Raw genomic sequence first — 19,228 nt, forward strand, 5'->3', positions numbered from 1 at the left:
GCGAGAGAAATACGGAGGGACCGGGTATGGAGCTTCAGAAATGGGGAATGAGGACGTGTGTGACAGATAGGTTTTGGTATTGAGGCTCTCGGTGTTCCTTGTGATGGATGTTGCAGTTTATTGTCGTTGATGGATACCTCACCCGCCGTCAAAGGGACGCACTGAACTTGAATTCTAATTGAGTGTTTTGATCAGATTACACAGTCTCACACAGAGAGGAGAAATTATCTTTCTTCTGTAACCGGTTGCAATCCCTTATTGACAATATCTTTTTCTTCCATCATCATCATATATATATATATAAAATTACTTTGAAGTCTGCTTTTACTGTTTTATTATCAATGCAGATTTTAATAATACGTAATGGCCATATACTTAAAGTTCGCAAATGACATTTGAGAAGTAAATCTCACCACAATCTGAGTTGAAGGGGTTTAAAGTGCTCTGCCTTTTTGGAGTGACTCTAGCTCATGGTACACACACTGATGCCATAACAAGACAACCTAGTGAGACCTCTTGAAAGGCTGTTTTGAAGCAAGCAGCAATTCAATAATCCAGACATTTTGCAGACACTTGCGATGTCTAGTTGACAAAATTCACAATTAAAAATGGTCACCAACAAATTTGATTGTCAAGTTTTTGCATCTCCTGGGGTGATATTGGACGTATTATTCTGAACATTTCTGGCCTATCACTGGGGGAGGCTGACAGAAAATAATTCTGTATGAATAAAATGAAAGCTGTTAATTAAAGTTGATATTTGACAAGTTGTTTTGCACCCACAACACAAGTTCTGAGTGTGTTACTAATTTAAAAGATGTATTACTTGCCCTATAGTTGTACAGCCTCTAGTGGACTGAACATGTAAAAACAACTTGTGATATTGGTCATATTCACATTCAATTCAAAAAGTCTGATCAAAAACTTGAATATAATTTGAATATTAAATACGATAATGAATGGAATATGAAAATTAAGGAAGATTGACAGTTCTGGTCTGGATCAATACTGAAAAGTGCCAAATATTGCATATTTCTTCAAATAATGTGTCTCAGCCCTACCAAGGACCACATATAAATGAAAATGACAAATAGCAGGACCACTCACTTGAGGTGACAAATATCACTGCCATATTGCATTTAATAAAATCTCCTTTTCTTGGCCACCAACAGCAAAAACATTTTTATGTTTAACCTAACTTTGTTCACAAGCTGCCTTGTTAAAGATTCCCTGTGTTGTGGCCCAGAGGTCCAGTAATCTTCACATGTGAGATATTTATAGAACTTGCTGTGGGCAAAAGGAAAATTAGTCACGGGCCTCAGGTAGCCCCCAGGCCAGAGTTTGAACACCGCTGCATTAATCCATTCATCACCTACGGTTTGTTTAGAGTCACCAATTAACCTAACAAGCATGTGTTCACACTGTTGAAGGGTCCCAGAGTAACTACAGGAACCCAAGTGACGCGTGCATGAATGCATTACCCTGCATAACACACCACCAACAGCCTGTATAATCATTGTCTGCATCCAAATGGATATAGTTGGATTTCATTTCAACTAAAAGAAACTTGAACGTATTTGCAAAGATGTTTTGTGAAGTGATTAATGATTTAATTTATTTTGGAATGGGCAAATCTGCAAAAGTTTCCTGTCAGATTATAGATTATGAACTCTGATAAGAAATACAGCAAAACAAAAAGCATTAGCAATGGCACTATTGGGTACATCTATGAAACGCAGGGAGCATTCTAGAAATACCCAGTTGAAACATGCCTAGTTTTTGGCCATTTTATACTTGTGGTGTTGTTTCTGATCGAGGTTGAGAAATTAAATAATGTTTCTGATCAGGTTCACTCTTCACAAGCTCTGCAGGTGTTAAGTTTATGGCTGTTGGTTGTAAACAGACTACATACTGAGCAGTTGCATATTCTGCAGTGTAACTTCAATAGAATCGCTGTGAATGTGTTCATAGTGACGTTTGGACAGAATTTTTTTTTGACATTTATTACATAAACACGGGTTCTACTAGTGGCTCTGCAGGAAAACATTTTCAGCATTTCTACAGCTTCCGTGTAACCGAACATCGTTTTCAAAACATTCTCTTTAAATGCAAAACTTTTCTAAAACAGAAAATTACATTTTTACTTGAAATCCTCTGTTTGGTAGAACACAGCTCTGTAGTCTGCATTTGCATCTGGCTCGTATTGAAATCCACAAGAGCACCTCCCAGAGTAGTGCTCCCAGACTGACCTTTCGAGGAGACTGGTATCTTGATGTTCACTCTTGCACAAATGTACCTCACTCGTGCATCAGTCATACTGCAGTCTATTTTAACCAGACCAAGCTGTAGTGCCTGAACTTGATCGCACTGCTGTTTTGTGCGACATTCCCCTTTCCAATAACACAAATAAGAAAAATCTTACAATCACCTTTCTGTTACATGTGGATTTGGTTTACATGGCATGTTTTCTTTCACCATAGAGGGAGGTTCGTTATTGTAAGTTTGTGATATTTGTGGGAATAAAGTTCATCTATTCCAGTAAGGAGTATGCGTTGAGGTAACCCACACCTCCAAACCTTCACTGAGTGTGTAAGAGGGGTTGGGGTTTAAATCATGCCACTCCTTTGCCGTTACTTAAGCTTTTACCCTGCCATGAAAGAAAACCGCTTCACCATGAATATTAGAGTGCAAAAAGACCCTGTAGTATTGTGATCCCATTTCAGTCACCCCCCTTGTTATATGTGTCCATTACAAATGATGGAGTAATACAAACAAGTGGCTGGAAATTGGAAGTCGGGACAAAGTGACTGAATAGAGCAGCAGAAAATTGGAAATGAAGAGCGGCTGTTGAAAATGGGACAAGTGCACGGAGAGAGTTTGATAAACATTTTATAAAAAAAAAAAAGAAGAGGGTGGAGGAGGTAGAAAAGCTGTGGCGGCACATGGTGCATGTGCATTGAGGTGAGTGGAGGAGAGGAGGATGGAGGGAAAAGTGAGGGGTAGGGTGGGCGGCTGTTTGTGCACACAGAGGCCTTGTTAGTTATTGATCCCATTTAATAATCCTTAACCACAGTCTACTCCCCTGAGAGCACTTAACTCTCCCTCCCTCTTACAACCCCTCTCTGCCGCCTTCTTTTGCTTTCTATTTGCCTCAGTTTCTCCCCTGCCACTGCCTCATGCGTTTGTGTGTCCTCAACCTCGGTGTCCCATGGCTACACTCTAAAAGAGGCCACAAGTCGAGGTGAGGCGAGGCTAAAGAGCTGAAATCCTGGGTGTGAAAAAATGGAGCATCCGTTCCTGTAGAGTTGCTTCAGTTTTCTCTGCGGGACCGTGAACAAATTCATACCTGGACAGAGACTCTTCACGAGCAGTGAAATCCGGATCCCTGTGCTCAGTTTCTGCTTGGGGTCTGTTTGAAGTGTTGGTACTGTCTTCATGGGCAATAATGTTTCTCTTTTGTTTTCCCCCACTGCCATGTAAAACCCCACTGTCAGTGTAAAACCTTCTGGTATGGCCTTCGACGAAATATCTTCAGGGGGTTAAGGCCAGGATTGGACCAATATTTCTCCTCTCAGTGAGGATTGGTTGCAATTTGCATCCCCTCGGCTCAAAATTAATCTGGTTTTTCCTTCCCTAGGCTAGAATTGGGTCTAATTTGCTTCATTTCTGCTTAGATTGGACCTATTTTGCTTGTCCTAAGCTAGGTGTGGACAGATTTTTCTTGCCCGAGGCTGGGATTGGACCTCAGAAAGACTTGGAGCACCTATGAATGCTGATATCACAAGTCGAGCTTCAGAAGCATTGAGTCGAAGTGTTTATCTCCTGCTCTACTAACTGTAAAACCTAATGATATTACGTTTATTTTATTTCATTTCCTTTTAAACATTCATCTATCCATCTTTTTGATTTGATCCAACCTAGAGCCATAGTGTACTGGAGCCACTTCCAGCCCATTACTGGCCGATAACTAATCAATCGCAAGACAATCACACACATTGACGTATGACTTACAAAATAATAACTTCATACCACTATATTTAAATAATCTCCAAAATTCTAATTTCATGCTAAATACTGCTCATACGATCAATACTTGTTTGTTAGTGTAACCCCTTTTTCCACTGGCTCGCAGCACTAAATGGAATATTAGCTTATTACCATTCAATACACCTGTAACATGTGGCAAAAAGGGAACACTTCAAATAATACACACACACATAATCTTGAACATTCCAAACTGTATTAACAATATATATTTAAACACCACAAAGAAAGGAAAAGAACCGGTAGGAAAGTATGTGTTAAAGTCTTAATGTCAGATAAACAGTGCACTGTTTATATAGTATTTTGAACAAGCTTGTTTTAAGTCACGTTGGCCGGCTTATCGTTGGAGCTCATTAACAGGAGAGCAGCGCCCCCTTGTGGCGAGTGTGACTGAATCCTACCCGGGGAAAATCCCTCCGTGGGATATTCAGCAGAAATCCAGTTTCACCTGGTCAGCAGGAAAACTGGGTCCGTGTCATCCAGCACAGTGACAGCAGCGTCCAGCAGAAACTCAGCCGATCCTCGTTGTCTTCTGACGTCCACCCAGGCAGTCGCACTCCAGACCACGACAGCCGTGGCTAAGCTAACAGGCTACTGAGCTGTTCATCAGAGTGATTTCTCACACACTCCGTCCGCAAGTTACACTTCTGAATCACTCGCTCCAAACCTACAGCATCCACGGACTACTCACAGTCCAGCTGAAGAACAGGAGATGATCCAGTAATTGTTACTTCCACTTAATTGTCGGCGGGAAACACTCGTGTACCCAGCTTTTCCCTCCGTCGTTCAAGGTTCTTTTCGGAAGTGAAACTTTTCCGTCACCAAAATAAAATATTAACAAAATAAGATTCCGTCATTCAGTCTTATAACACAACAACCATGAATAATATTTTAACACAAAATACAAACAGTTTTCTTAAAGATCTCGTAACATGAACTCAAAGAAACAAATACACTGATATTTATCAGGTTATTACATTAGTTTTTATGTTGTAGGTACTAGGTAATTATTAGAATGAGTCCGGTCTGTTTTAAGGCTGGTTTCCATGTATTATGAAGGTTTTCATAAGTTTGTAATATGAGCATTTTTTTCTAACTACAGACTTGTGGCTGTTTTGAGAAGTGTTGGATTCAGAAAGTTCTGATGCATGTTTACTCTTATATTTTTAGCACCTGGGGCTGAGCGAAACACCGGTAAAAATTGATTAGAAGCTCCAATGAGTTTTACCAAAGTCATGCAGCCTTCTTTTTTTTGTTTTTTTTTACCTCCAATCATCAGTTCTGCACCCACCAATCCCTGCTGAAAGAAAAGCATTTAAGTAAACTATAGAGGAGAGGAACTGACCTTTACACCTTGGATAGAATATTGACTGTGGAGAGCATGCATTTGCTTTCCAGAGACACAAACGTTGACATAATGGTGCAATGAGCATAACAGTGATGTTAGCCATAAGCTGAAACCATCCCATTAGCTGGCTCTGATGCCATCAAAGCATTTATTGGAGGTTCTGCAGGGTCATTAAACTGGATGGTCCTGAATCGTCGGTGGGCGCCCCGACCTCCCTCAGTGAGCCCTCGCACCCCTTTGCTTCCGTTCGTGTGCACAACAGCGTCGTCCCCCCCCACCACGTCGGCGCTTCATTTTTCCCTCCATTAGAAAAATTGCAGATAATTAATCCATAATGTTCGACCAAAGCGCCAGTGAATTATCAGAGGCACAAACACAGCAAATGATGGATTAAAAGATGAATGTGCATGAATACACAAATGAGGGCATGAATGAAGACGGGTAAACAAACGAGCGAAAGGATGGAGCGGGGCGGGAGGGGAGGGCGAGCTCCAACAATCGGGCCCAACGATCTCTGTGGGCTCCTTTTTAGTCGACGAGCTTTGTTTCCTCCTCCTCTCCCAATGAGCTCCTTTAATCTGTCACTGGCTCCCTCGCGCTTTTGTTCTCCTCTTTATTTCCATGGCAGAGCTCATTTCAGCTGGATGATCTGATCAATAATTACCGTCCCAGGGAGACACAGACACACACACACACACACACACACACACACTGTATGTGCATTACTGGCTCGGTAATGAATACGCTGCTAAGAAGCACAAAATTATAAAAACGACGACCATGTATTCTTGTTCATTCACTCATGACCCGACACGTGGCTGGCCTTCATCTTTCTCTCTTCCTCTCTAGCAGGCATGCACAAAAACACACATAATTTGTCACTGCTGCCAGCCACTTTTGTTTGCCCCCCCCACCACCACCACACACACACACACACACACACACACACACACACACACACACACACACACACACACACAAGTCAGTTTAGAAATGTCAAGCAGTTTCACGATTTATTTGGTTCTCTGCCGCACGTCGGAGAAATTAATAATCAACCTAGGAGTTCTGACCCACACCATCATTCACCTGTGCAACACACACACACACACACACACACACACACACACACACACACACACACACACACACACACACACACACACACACACACACACACACACACACACACACTATCCTTTAGTACTTGATTTCAAACATTTATTTTTACATCCATGCCATCACAAACACCTCAAAAATACCCGTTGTGCTCGCGATTGTGACTCTAGTGTCCGTGTGTGTTATGAGTACGTCGGTGAGTGTGATTAAACCAACGGCTCATAAACTTTCCACTGCAGCGCCTGCGAACAAGCACACGGAGTAAACACAGTAGTTGCCATTTCTTAATTTGCGGGGTGACGTTAACTTCCTCCAGAACCTTTTGTTTGGTTGATTTGTGGCAATGCACAATCCTGTGTGTGTGGTTGTGTGTCTCTGCATACCAGTGACTGCCTCTTGGGCTCCATGTGAAATAATAGTGTTCTCAGATCTTTGGATGGAGTGAACAATACTTAATAGGGCCATGATAATAAGTATTAAAATCAGTGGACCTGAAAGAAAACGTGATGAAGCTGTTAATTAAGAGAGAGGGAGCGAAAGAGAATTGTGTGGACACGAGTTGAAATAAACCGGGTAGGACCAAGATAGTACGGACTAGAAAAAGCTTTTGAATGAGGTTTTAGAAACATTGAGGTGAAGCAGACGGAGGTGATGAGGGACGGGAATAGATGCCTTGTGGATGCATGTGGCAAGCGGAGAATGATTGATATGTGGGGAGGTGAGGAAGAGAGAGAGAGAGCGAGAGAGACTTTGCATTCTTGATTCTCATCTCTGGCCGTGTTGAGAAGAGGTGGTGGTGGGAGGGGGGGCATAATCACACCACCCCCTGCTGGCTTCTTTGTACTCTTTGAACTCTCTTTCTCTGTCTGGTGCGCCTTCTTCTGTGAATACACAGTTGGTGATGTTGCCTTGATTTAAGGTTGATATTACGTTCACTGTCAGAATCACCATCAATCTGTATGTTGGTCTTACGACGCACGTCGGTGTCCATTGAGATGAAACGCCTTTTCAACACGAGTCTGAACGCTATCTGCATCAAGTAAATCGACTCCAATTCACCTCCTCTTCAGTTTAATCTATCAAAATGATGAACAGGCTCCCAATTTTGAAATAATTTTTAAAATGATCAGGTTCTGAAGCGCCAGGTTATGAAATAATGGTGCAATATTTAATGTAATACATTTTCAATTCATTATGTAATAACACCGCATTCTGTAATGGAGTTTCCTGAAGGCTTTTTGTAATAAACTAGTTACATATTGCAACAGTTGTTCCAAAATGAGAGTTAATGATTAAATGCACTCAGTGCCACTTGCAGTCTGATTTAATTTCTTCAAGCAACAAAAACCTACCAATTTGTGTTGTCAGGACATTAACGAAAGCAAAGAGTGATATATAATTCTAGTTCAACTGAATCCTAATTATTTTCTCATTATTAAACCCAGAAACCTTTATACGAATGAAGGTCAAAATGTATTGCATAATGCACCAAATTAGTACATCTTCTTAAAAAAAAAAAAGTGGAACATGCACATTTTGTAATAACTGTTGCAATATGTAACAAATTATTACAAAATGTGGCAAAGTTTATTAGAAAATGCGGAACAAAGACAATTTGCTGAAGCTTTTCCTTCTTCTCAACAATCTTATCATTGAGCACTCTGCCACAGTAATTAATTCTTTTTTTTTTATTATCCTTCCTCTTCATTTTGCTCTTTTCCACGAGACGAAACGTTTTGCCCTCCTTCAACAAGCGCGTTTGAAGTCACACAGCTCCTTCGACTGCTTTGATTTCCTGATATGAATGGAATAAAACGATAAAGTCGCCTTTGTGTCCCGCTGGCATGTCTTTTTACTGTAGATTTATGGCTCTTTCCTTTTCAGATCCCTTTCTTTAGTTATTCGCTGTTCTGACCATATGGAGCCAATGTTTCTGCCGACCCATTGTTGTCACCACAGCTGTTCAATCAAATGACAACACACAGTCTGTTGTGGTTCTCTCTGAAAATAATCCCAAACAATATAGAAAACTGTAGTAATACAATTGAATACAATTCAACAGCTATGACAAGGTATGTGTACTTTTTTTCATGCAAATGACAAATTAGAAATGAGGGGGGGGAAAAAACAAAATATTTTAAACTAAAAATACTGCCGCTAAAAGAGTTCTTGCTGCAGTTTCCCCTGTACTATACCCTCTTGTTGCATATCTGACCAACACACACTCTTTTTACAGTATCTGTAATAGCCCACAATTGGTCGATAACAGTGCCAGTAGTCTATTATGGGTAATGTCACTTTATATTGCAATATTGATACGTATCCTGATAGAAGGGAGTACATCCAAACTACATTTTCTGGATCATTACCCAGACAGAAATGTCTGTGGTGGCTAATCAAGCAAATAAAGTGTCTGACAAATCAAAGTACTTCATTACATCAATGTGAAACCATAATGTCCAGTATTGATATTACCTTGGAGCAGTTGTTCTCGGAGATTTGCTGTTATTCTCAGTGATTATTCTCAATGGCTTTTGTGTAAAAAAAAAAAAAAAATGTGGAGGGAATCGGTGATGGCTCAACAATTTGGCTCGTCTTGTAGTTTTCACATACAGTCCAAGATCTGTTGAGGCTTTTGTCATTTTTAATGTCTTATAGTGATTTAATTTAATTACTTTTTGCTCCTTATACGACTTGAAGGTACACGATGTCTGTTCCACACACTACTGATTCTTACCTCTGGTGTTGCTTCTGTAAAAGTCTTCTGGAATTAGGAGGTAATATGTTTCCATGTGTCCTTCTGTCTGTGTATCAGAATCTATTTTCTGTCTGTATATGATGACATAGATTCCCTCTGCGATGTTGGAGTTTCCTGCAAGTTTAAATCAACAGAAAGTAAACCTAAAACAACAAATGATTTTGATGTTTTTATGGCTCCACTGAATAAATTGAGCCATTATATATACGTCGCATTAAGAAATATTCTCATGTGCTCAACTAAGGCCCAGGTACATGATGATTTAATTTAATATATGTTTACATGCCAATGCTCCGAGCACCATTAAATGTGGAAACGGACCCCAGAAAATACATAAACATTTTTGCATTTTCACTTGAAAATCTAAGTCGTGAAGTCCTCGCAATTACATTTTTGCAACAGGAGTATGATAATGTACAAAGCGGCCCATTCTTGCAATAACACTTTGTCCCACATGCTGCCATTGCGCGTCATTCGAGGGTTAGTCGAGAAAGGAAAAATCTGCAGGTAAAACACGAAACCCCACCGTTCATGATCCTTTTGGCAACTCGTAACACGTTGTGAAAACTGTAAGATTGACACCAAGGTCTATGCTGCAGTGACTTCCTGGACCCACCCAGCATACTTTTAAAATGTTACTGTAAAAAGTACCCCGGAACCCCGGATTTATTTACTACTTGAACTCCTTTATCAGCAATAACTTCATATGCTGATCAATGCTGCATAATGTTCTGCAGGAATCTCTGATGGAACTGCTTCTGCTGAGTCATTGGATGTCTGCTGTAAACATTTCAATGCTCTCATTTCATATCGCCGCCTTTTGGATTGTGACGAGGTCATTCAGAATATTGGATTTTTTTTTTTCTTGTACATTTTGCATTAGATTTACCGTGTTTAGGATCTTTAGTCTATAGTAGACCTATTTCCCGGCAAATATGATCTTAAACCTTGGATCTTGGGGTCTTTCCATTTACTGTTGGATTAACCTCGATGCTGAAATTTGTTGAGTCACTTTGAATAACAAGAACAATAATGCTTTTGCGGTTTTAAAATCAATACCAGCGCTTAACTGACAACTTCATCTTTAAAATTTCTGTACTTGATACTAGATTTTTAGCTCTGAAACAAACGCACACAAATATTGACACGTCATTGATTTTGATCCTATAAATTGATGATACAGGAAGACGTTGAATAAAAATCTGCGGTTCTGTTGTTGGTAACGAAGAGGAGAATTTCTGGTCGGGCCGTTGGTGATCGGTGTTTCTGCTTTAAACCCATACAGCGTCCTGCTTCAAAGGGATTACAGTTTCCTGAGAGACATCAACATCTGGAACCCCTTCGTCACCGTCGGGGTTTATTCCTCCACGCTGTCTGCTGCCATGAGCAACCTGATCGGAGCCTCGCGCATCCTTTATGCCCTGGCGAGGGACGACCTGTTTGGTGAGTCGCTGCTCTCAACTGGGAAGTGACGGCTGTTGGTGATAATGTTTCATACTTCCAATTGTACTTATAAGAATGATGTTATATGGAAAATACCAGTGACATCAAAGTTGAGAAATCTGTGGAATTTAAGAAGGACATTTGGAATTTGCCATTTCCACTTATCTTGGTCACGTCAGGTTAAACTCTGTGGGTTTGCTCTGTTTGGTACAATTGCGAACATGTAATACACACAGTAAAAGTAGCGCAATAAGAATCCAAAGGGGTGGTGTGCATCGTTCATTGAAATTACTGTGAAGAAGTGAAAGGGCACACTTGATGTTTTTAAATTCATGTCTCACCCCATGCAGATATAATGGTTGTTGCTTTCTGTACTCTTTCATTCTGCATTGACACTTTACTAATTGTAAAAGTCGTATTAGTTGTAAATGAATGTGCACTAAACCTCACAACCCCTTGAAGAAAAGGTCTTAAACTGTATTAGAGACGGTTTGAAAGTGAATTAAGTGAAATATTTGAATTAATGTTTTATCCCTGGGGAGCACAGTAAGTCTCGACCACGGGTGATCCACGTTCAAATCCCGGGTGCAGCAAGAAGCGAATTCAGCTTTAAAGTTAACCAAGTGCACAATGCAATTTCGAATGACTTTCTGTGGTGACCCATGTCAAAACAAAAAGCAGCTAAATAAACACTATGTGACAAGACCCTAGGAAAGAAAGAACCACCAGCCTAATTGGTTAGTGACAGATTCTCTTCTGTAGCCAATTGGTGCATTTCCTCGCTGGGAATCTGGTTTACTGGATAATTTAATACCTCAGATCTTTAGGACTTCAGGCGCCAGTGATGCCGACTGTGATTGTGGTGCTTGACACTGATTTGCAGTGATTGTTTATCTTTCCTGCACTCAACTGGTTTAGCTCATAGGGCCCTTCAAGACCAAGGAGGCTGCCCCATGACGGGTTGGAGTTGGGGTCAGGTTTAGCTGGAGCAATGGGAAAAGAGACTGCCTATTGGAGTTTATTGCATGCAGCAGGGAACCACAAAAATAGACGATCAGACGATGCTAAGTGGTGCGACCACATAATCCACTTATTTGTTCATCGGGATTTTAATACATCAGAGCTCATATGAGGTTCTTGGATTGGAACTGAAAGCGTCCAAAGTTGAGTTGTCTGTTTTAATAAATAATGGTCCTCATCTTTTGACCTTTGATGGTGCTGTCCATCTACTTTGAATCTGGAAGTGGTTAAAGCTGACTTGTGTGCTTCTTGAATTGATGTCGTCAAGTCTAAAACGTTGCTGAGGCTTTCCACATGCAGACAATCAAACCCGTTAACTGAAACTACAAACCAGATGTTGATCTCAAAACAATTAAATCGCGTCAAACTGAACTGACCAGCCACAACTTGCCGCCGAAGCAAAATGAACTGAAAAAAGTGGGGTTTTTTTTCTTTCCATGTTTTGTTTTATTTTTGGATTCATATGTGCATTATACACAAAAACACAAAAGTTAACAAAAAAATAAACTAAATTCAACAAAAGTTGGGGAATGTGGAGTAAAATCCTCTTAATATTAACCATTGATCAAGTTTTTTTTGTTCTTGTTGCCATTTTCTCCATGTAAATTTCTGCCATTTTTTCCAGTTTCTTAGCTGCTGCCAAGAGAATCTTAAACGGGTATTGATCCTCCATTCGAGCGATCCCTTTAAGTGTGCCAAGTATAAGAAATGTCTTCCAAGACATATAACAAAGTCCAGTTGACCATATTTAGTTGAGATACCAACTAGGTAAACGTGTCCTGTTCTGTATTACAGATATAAAGAAAAGCAGATTTCAACATGTGTAATTGCCTTCACAAATACCTTCAAAAGCTGAAGACTTGGAGAAGCCGCTGCTCACCAGGTGAACCACCTGTTGCTCCTCGTTGCCAGGCAACTAGTCAGTCTTTGCTCCATGTGTGGTATATTATACGAGTACACAGTCATGACCGTCACATGCTACCAGCTGGTTGTTGAAAGGGTAAGACTACAAGGTGGCACTTATTGTTTTATATAAACTGTTGATATTTTCTCACTTTTGAAAATGAAAGACTTGACAAGAGCAAAAAAAAAAAAAAAGAGAAAAGAAATGCCCCACGAGCCGCCGAAGTGGTAATGATGATGTTTGTGACATCCAGCAGTGCACCAGCTCCAATCTTCTTTGTAAGGACAAAGTGACAGTTTGAGGAAACAATCATTCTTGAAAGTTTCAGCACACACACACACACACACACACACACACACACACACACACACACACACACACACTGACGACGCACTCGGCCGAATTCATTAGAATATCAAGTGAGTGGCACATTTGTGTGGTGTCCATCGTTCCTCTGTGCCGCCCGCCGCTTTGTCGTTATTAATGACCACGAGCCACTTCGTCATCCCATCCTCTCCCTTTTTGTGAGGTCTATTGCAAATTGATTTGGCCTGTTCCTGTCGACGAGCTTGGGGGGGGGGGGGGACTCTTGTACAAGTCGCTCCCCTCACCAACGGCCAAAGGGTTAACTTCAATTAGATTAATCTGTTTAATTAAGAGTCAGCGACTGTGGAATCGTAAATGTGTAATGTTCTTGATGAGGTGGCGGGAGAGTGTGGAATTTGTCTTTATGACCACACTGTGTGTGTGTGTGTGTGTGTGTGTGTGTGTGTGTGTGTGTGTGTGTGTGTGTGTGTGTGTGTGTGTGTGTGTGTGTGTGTGTGTGTGTGTGTGTGTGTGTGTGTGTGTGTGTGTGTGTGTGTGTGTGTGTGTGTGTGTGTGTGTGTGTGTGTGTGTGTGTGTGTGTGTGTGTGTGTGTGTGTGTCAGGGGAGATAAATGGCTGTATTAGCGACACTTCCTCTGTGGAGTGATCAGACGTAGCAGAGCCAGGCGACTCTTGTACAAGTCGCTCCCCTCACCAACGGCCAAAGGGTTAACTTCAATTAGATTAATCTGTTTAATTAAGAGTCAGCGACTGTGGAATCGTAAATGTGTAATGTTCTTGATGAGGTGGCGGGAGAGTGTGGAATTTGTCTTTATGACCACACTGTGTGTGTGTGTGTGTGTGTGTGTGTGTGTGTGTGTGTGTGTGTGTGTGTGTGTGTGTGTGTGTGTGTGTGTGTGTGTGTGTGTGTGTGTGTGTGTGTGTGTGTGTGTGTGTGTGTGTGTGTGTGTGTGTGTGTGTGTGTGTGTGTGTGTGTGTGTGTGTGTGTGCGCGCGCGTGTGCGCTCTCTTGTTGTTTTCATTCATGCATGCTGCTCGTTGTTTAACCTTGCCACCGTGCCAGTGTGCAAACTGAGTGATGGATGCGTCAATTTCCCCAACGCACACAATGCTCAAAAAAGGAGCTTTTTTTTTTTTTCCCCTCCTTCTTCTCTCCCATCCCACACATCTTTCATTTCTTTCTCCTCTCTAACTCCACTAATCTCTAACTCCTTCACCTCTGTCCTGCCTCTCTCCATCCACTCCATCGCTCAAGTCCATTCCATTGATTTGACTTTAAAGTCGCACTGATTTAATTCTGATCCTTCATCAGCTGTGAAATTCACTCTTTTAACGCCAATTCTCCTCTGACATCTGTGGCCGGCCCCAACCTCTGCGCTCGCCACCTTCAGGGCCGTTTTTTGTCGCTGTGACTGGAGCGACTGTGTTCACAATGAGATGTGCATAAGCTTATTGCCTTCCAGTTTATCTTTAGAGCTCCGCAGGATACTCATTTTCTTCTTATTTTATTGTCTTTCCTGCATCACCAACCCACTGAGTCCATCTCATTTTCTTTTCATTGACTAAACACTAGACATTTTCATTCAAATGTCAGCAACAGAAATCTGAGTTGCTCGACCACGTTCAGTCTGATCTTTGAACCAGATCGTCCTATTGTGGAGGATATGTGATGTGCAATTACTAAAACATGCTAGGATTTTATTAAACTTTTTCAGAAAGTACATAAAATCCCCACAGGTTACTGCAAGATGGTGTCTTGTGAAAGTGACTTTTACCTAATTGTCAAATGTCTTCAAAAAGTTTTTTGTTTATACAGAAAAATTCTGTGCATTGTCTCTGCTGAACTTGCACATTTACAAAACTTTTTATTACAGCGGGCGAAATGTTTTCCCAGTTTACACGGTGACATTTTCAAAAAAAGTTGCATTTTCAGTTAAGTTTTTCATTTTCACTTGAACAATATTCTGTAAATGGAGCCTTAGGTTAATTTATTCAAGACTCATGCAATATATCCAATGTGGATACATTGTTATTGTGACACATTACATGTCGTCTTGATTGGTTAAGAAATATTTGATACTTATGATGTTGCTTTCTAGCAGAACAAACGTTGGGTGTGTTTGTTGACAAGAATCTGACAATACCATGGATTTTAGAGTAAATGAAATGCAAAAGGTAATAATGCTGTACTCTAAGTTGACTAATTTGTTTAATTAACCAAATTTAGAAGCCTTTAGCATTAAAAAAAAAGTACTTTCACCATTCAGTCTTATGGACTGTCCTTTTTTTCAACCATCATGATTAATTTGTAAAACATTCAGCTACAGAGAAAAAAAGCAAGTCTTGCTGATCAGGTGCTGCTAAAGTTGTTTGAACAGAGAGATGCAGTCCTATCATAACTTTCCAGTCTGCTGCTGCTCCCAACAGGAACAAAGGCCCACTGTAGGGGTATTCGTTTTTCTGTTGTTGTTTTTTTGCTTTAATCAGATGATGATTGGTTGCAGTTGCGCTCTACCCTCTTCTTGGATAGGCGTTCGTCACCTGGGTTGACAGTGCCATTGTATGCCTCCCTTCAAACTCTGGCCTCTGGCAGGATGACCGTGGCTCATGAGGATCACAACCTTACACCAGTGAAGCAGATGCTTTCCTCTTGCCAGAGGCTAAACAGACATCAACACAATTGACAATTTTTGGCTCACTACAATGTGTTTGAACTCAAAACAGCCAAGATAGTTTCAGGACAGACTTTCTGCTTTAATTTCAGTGAAAAGTGTCGGAACCACAATGCATCTCATGTGATATGCCCGCCATGTTTTTAATAGACCAGAGTTTTGGGTGTAAACTCATGTAATCATGTATAACGGAGTCATTTTCAATCAACTTTGGAACATTTTCCACCGCCAGCGACAGCCTGGTATTTTGAACATGTTAAAATCATCGAAGGCTGGATTTAGTTCTTGGTGATACTTTGCTTATTTCCTGCTGCCTTTTTGAACTTCCTCCTTTTTCCGGGGACGTATTTCCTCTTTACTCTTCGAGTGAATTTCCACTAAATGTTATCAAGAGGTTGACTTGGATATTGGAGAAGATTTCTCTTATTTGCCTTCAAGGACTCTTTGGTTGGTTGGCAGCCATTGTCCACCCAGAGACGTGCCAGCAACTGTCAATAAATACAAGACGATCAGTACTATTGGCAGCCGTACACCTCATGTCATTACACAACCAAGACACTTCACTGATGAGGTGAGCTGCTTTGGACCTCGAGCACTTCCTTCTCGTCATCTGTTTTTCTCGCTTTCAAGTTGATCTTTGTCTCATCTGTCAATAGGATGTTGTTCCAGTGCTGAACAGGGTTGTTAAGATGTTGGCTTCCCTGTTTCTGAGGTTCATTAATAGTTTACATCTTGCAGTGACCCCTCTGTACTTGCTCTGCTGAAGTCTTCTCCTAATTGTTGAATCTGACACAGATATGCAGGCTTCCTGGAAAGTTCTTGACTTTCCTACTTATGGAAAGGTTTTTCCTCCAGATTGGGGAAGGATTCTTCTGTCATTTAACATACTTATTTTTCATGGTCTACCAGGTTTTTTTTTTTTTTTTTTTTTTACAAAGCTTCATGAGACAGCCGACTTTTATTGATGCTTTTACGTTTTTTTTTTTTGTTTTTTTTACGTTTTCATATCATATATTTTCAAATGACTCATTTGTTTCTTCTGTGTTAATGAAAGTTTATTATTGATTTCAAAGGAAACAGGCCATCAGAAACGATGAGTTAAAACTATACATCTCCAATACAGACTTCAACCACCAGATGGTGGAGATTATTTCCAAGTAACTACCAAATGTGTATATTTCTGTTTATAGTTATTTTGTATAAGTCAACGTACAAACTCAAATTTTGTCATGCTTGCCTTTCTTCGTTATAGAATCAAAAATTTAGAGAAAGGGCTCTCCATAAGATAGAATTTCTATTTATTCTCCTGAAGTCTGGTGCAGGTATGGTTACTTTAGAAGAGTATATTGTCGACCTGAGAGGCTGAGGCGTGGAAGTGAAAGTTATTCAGGAGTTATTACATAAAGTGACATGTAACTCATGAAGTTCTCCTAAAGTTCTCCATTGGAACTGGGGATGTTCATTCATCGCATTGTTGTGGATTTCGAAAGCAGCTTTAATGCTCAGGCTCCTGTTCAATGTTTTTTTTTATGCTGAGACTTGCCTGAAATTCATTTTCACTCGCATCTCCTTTCATCCCTGCAGGAAAAGTGTTGTCGCCGGCGAAGAAGACATCCCACAGTGGGAACCCCTGGGTCTCTGTGCTCATATCCTGGTTCCTTGTGCAGGTTTGTAAAATTCACAGAATGTCATTTTTGATGCTTCACTACCTCACAGGCCATGCACTTAAAGTGTGATCGGCACCAGATTCAGAGGCAGAGACTTCCGGCTGTTCCAGCTCGGAAATAGAAAAGGATCGGACAGACAGATTGTGGCGACTCGTTCGGGTAAAGGGTAAAGATTCTCTGTTGAATTCAATTGTATTTCATAAATAATGCCATTTAGTACTATGAATACTTCCCACTGGCAAGAAGGACCCAACCCAGTTGGCTCCAAATGTTTAATGCATGAATACACTTTTTGAGTCATTTAAGTTGAGGGATCAAACTAAAGTTGAACCTTCAACATAAAGATATTACTGCATATCAACATTAGGGCATCATCTCATCCATCCGTCATGATTTGGGGGCTGCTCTGCTGCCTCAGTGCTTGGCTGACCGCTTGTCATTATAGGGAGATAATTCAATTCCGTCTTTATCAAGGTATCCTTCAGGATAATTGCAGGTTGCCTGTTTGAGTAAATCTACAGCATGAATTTAAAAACAAGAATCTGCCATTTTGACTCACCCAGTCAGGGTCCAGACTAATGGCGATGTTGAATGAGCGCAGACAGTCGAATGTAGCTGAGCTGGAGCAGTTCTTGAAGGACGGAAATTCTTTCTGAACCTCGCTGTGTTTCATGGTCGTGTTCAAATTTAACTCGCATGTTTCCTTCCACCTGTGCGTGCATCCATATGTGATCTTGAATAATTGGTCCTCAACTCCACATTTTGTCCAAATTCCCATGCTTTTTGTCACCCTGAATTGTCAACAATTAGGTGTCATTTAAAAGGAAAAGAAATGCTATCTTTGGAGAGATTGTTTCAATAAATTAGAACTTCAAATGAAGACAAATACAGAGAACACTGAACTTGGTTCTAAATGTTTCACTGAAAACCAATAAATCTGAGAAGAGTTCCTGCTGAGCTGTGGGACCGATGGCAGTAGAGAAGCTTCAAAGAAGGTACTATTATTTCTGAATAATGAATGAAACAATGGTTAGTGAGACGGACTAAAAGCAGCCAAAACTCCTGTTGTTTGGAGCGTCAAGCCTCGTCAAAGAAGCTCTCCTCGGGGAAAGAACATCAGAATGTTTTCTCCTCCGATCTCGATGAAATTCACCCTGGGCAGTTTAATGCCTTTGTTTCCTGTGAGTCCTCAGACTCCATCCACATGCAACGCTGGTCCTTTATTCTGTGTCTCTGCTTTAAACTAATACTAATCAAAGAAAGGCAGTTTGTTGACTAAAGTTCTCCTAAGAGGAGCTCACACAAACCTTAAGCCATATTCTACAAGTTAAATGTGCTCTTTAGGGTGAGGGTGAAATGCATAGATTTGTGTAGCTGCCGTTTCAGAAAAAGTTTCACATCGACACAGCCTTTTGAGAACGATGTCGCGAGCATGACAGGCCAGGAGTGGGCATGGTTTGTTTTTGTAATAAAACCATACACGCAGGCATTGATATGAACAAACGACCAAGTTGAATTATAATCACATTTTTGTTGTTGTGCATCAACTCGCCAATGTGCAGAAGAACCTTTTACCACGGCCATGGTGCACATGCGCAGTTGCAGCGTTTCAAAAAACTTTTCCTCATTTGCACCGACATTGAGTGCGTTCGAAAAGTTTTCCCATTTCGAGACAAGGAGTTTTCAAAAAAAGTTTAATCTCGGGGCTGTTTGCAAAATGTTGCATTTCCAGTGCCTCCAAGCACTGGAAATGCACTTGAAGCCTCGTTGAAACCTTGTTCTCCTCCCAACCAACCGTACAGTGGCTGCTTATAAATGACTGGGTGCTTTTACTTCGGTCAGCATTGAAAGCCGTTGCCATGGATCTTTCTGTGACGTTGTTTGCAGTTTCTAAAATCTTTAATCATTACTGCAGACTATTCATGTTCCTT

At 40.8% G+C, this 19,228-nt stretch overlaps 1 protein-coding gene across 1 annotated transcript in view; it reads left to right on the forward strand.

Annotated features, from left to right (window-relative positions):
* Nucleotides 1–19,228, forward strand: part of LOC308143677 (solute carrier family 12 member 9) — a 69,001-nt gene that overhangs the window by 19,494 nt on the left and 30,279 nt on the right. Inside the window, exons 7-8 of the mRNA XM_080514562.1 lie at nucleotides 10,552–10,709; nucleotides 17,215–17,297. Of these exons, the coding sequence (XP_080370688.1) occupies nucleotides 10,552–10,709; nucleotides 17,215–17,297 (241 nt within the window). The remainder of the gene's footprint in view (nucleotides 1–10,551; nucleotides 10,710–17,214; nucleotides 17,298–19,228) is intronic.

The sequence above is a fragment of the Blennius ocellaris genome (genome assembly GCF_963422515.1).
Source record: "Blennius ocellaris genome assembly, chromosome: 2".
NCBI classification, from domain to species: Eukaryota; Metazoa; Chordata; class Actinopteri; order Blenniiformes; family Blenniidae; genus Blennius; species Blennius ocellaris.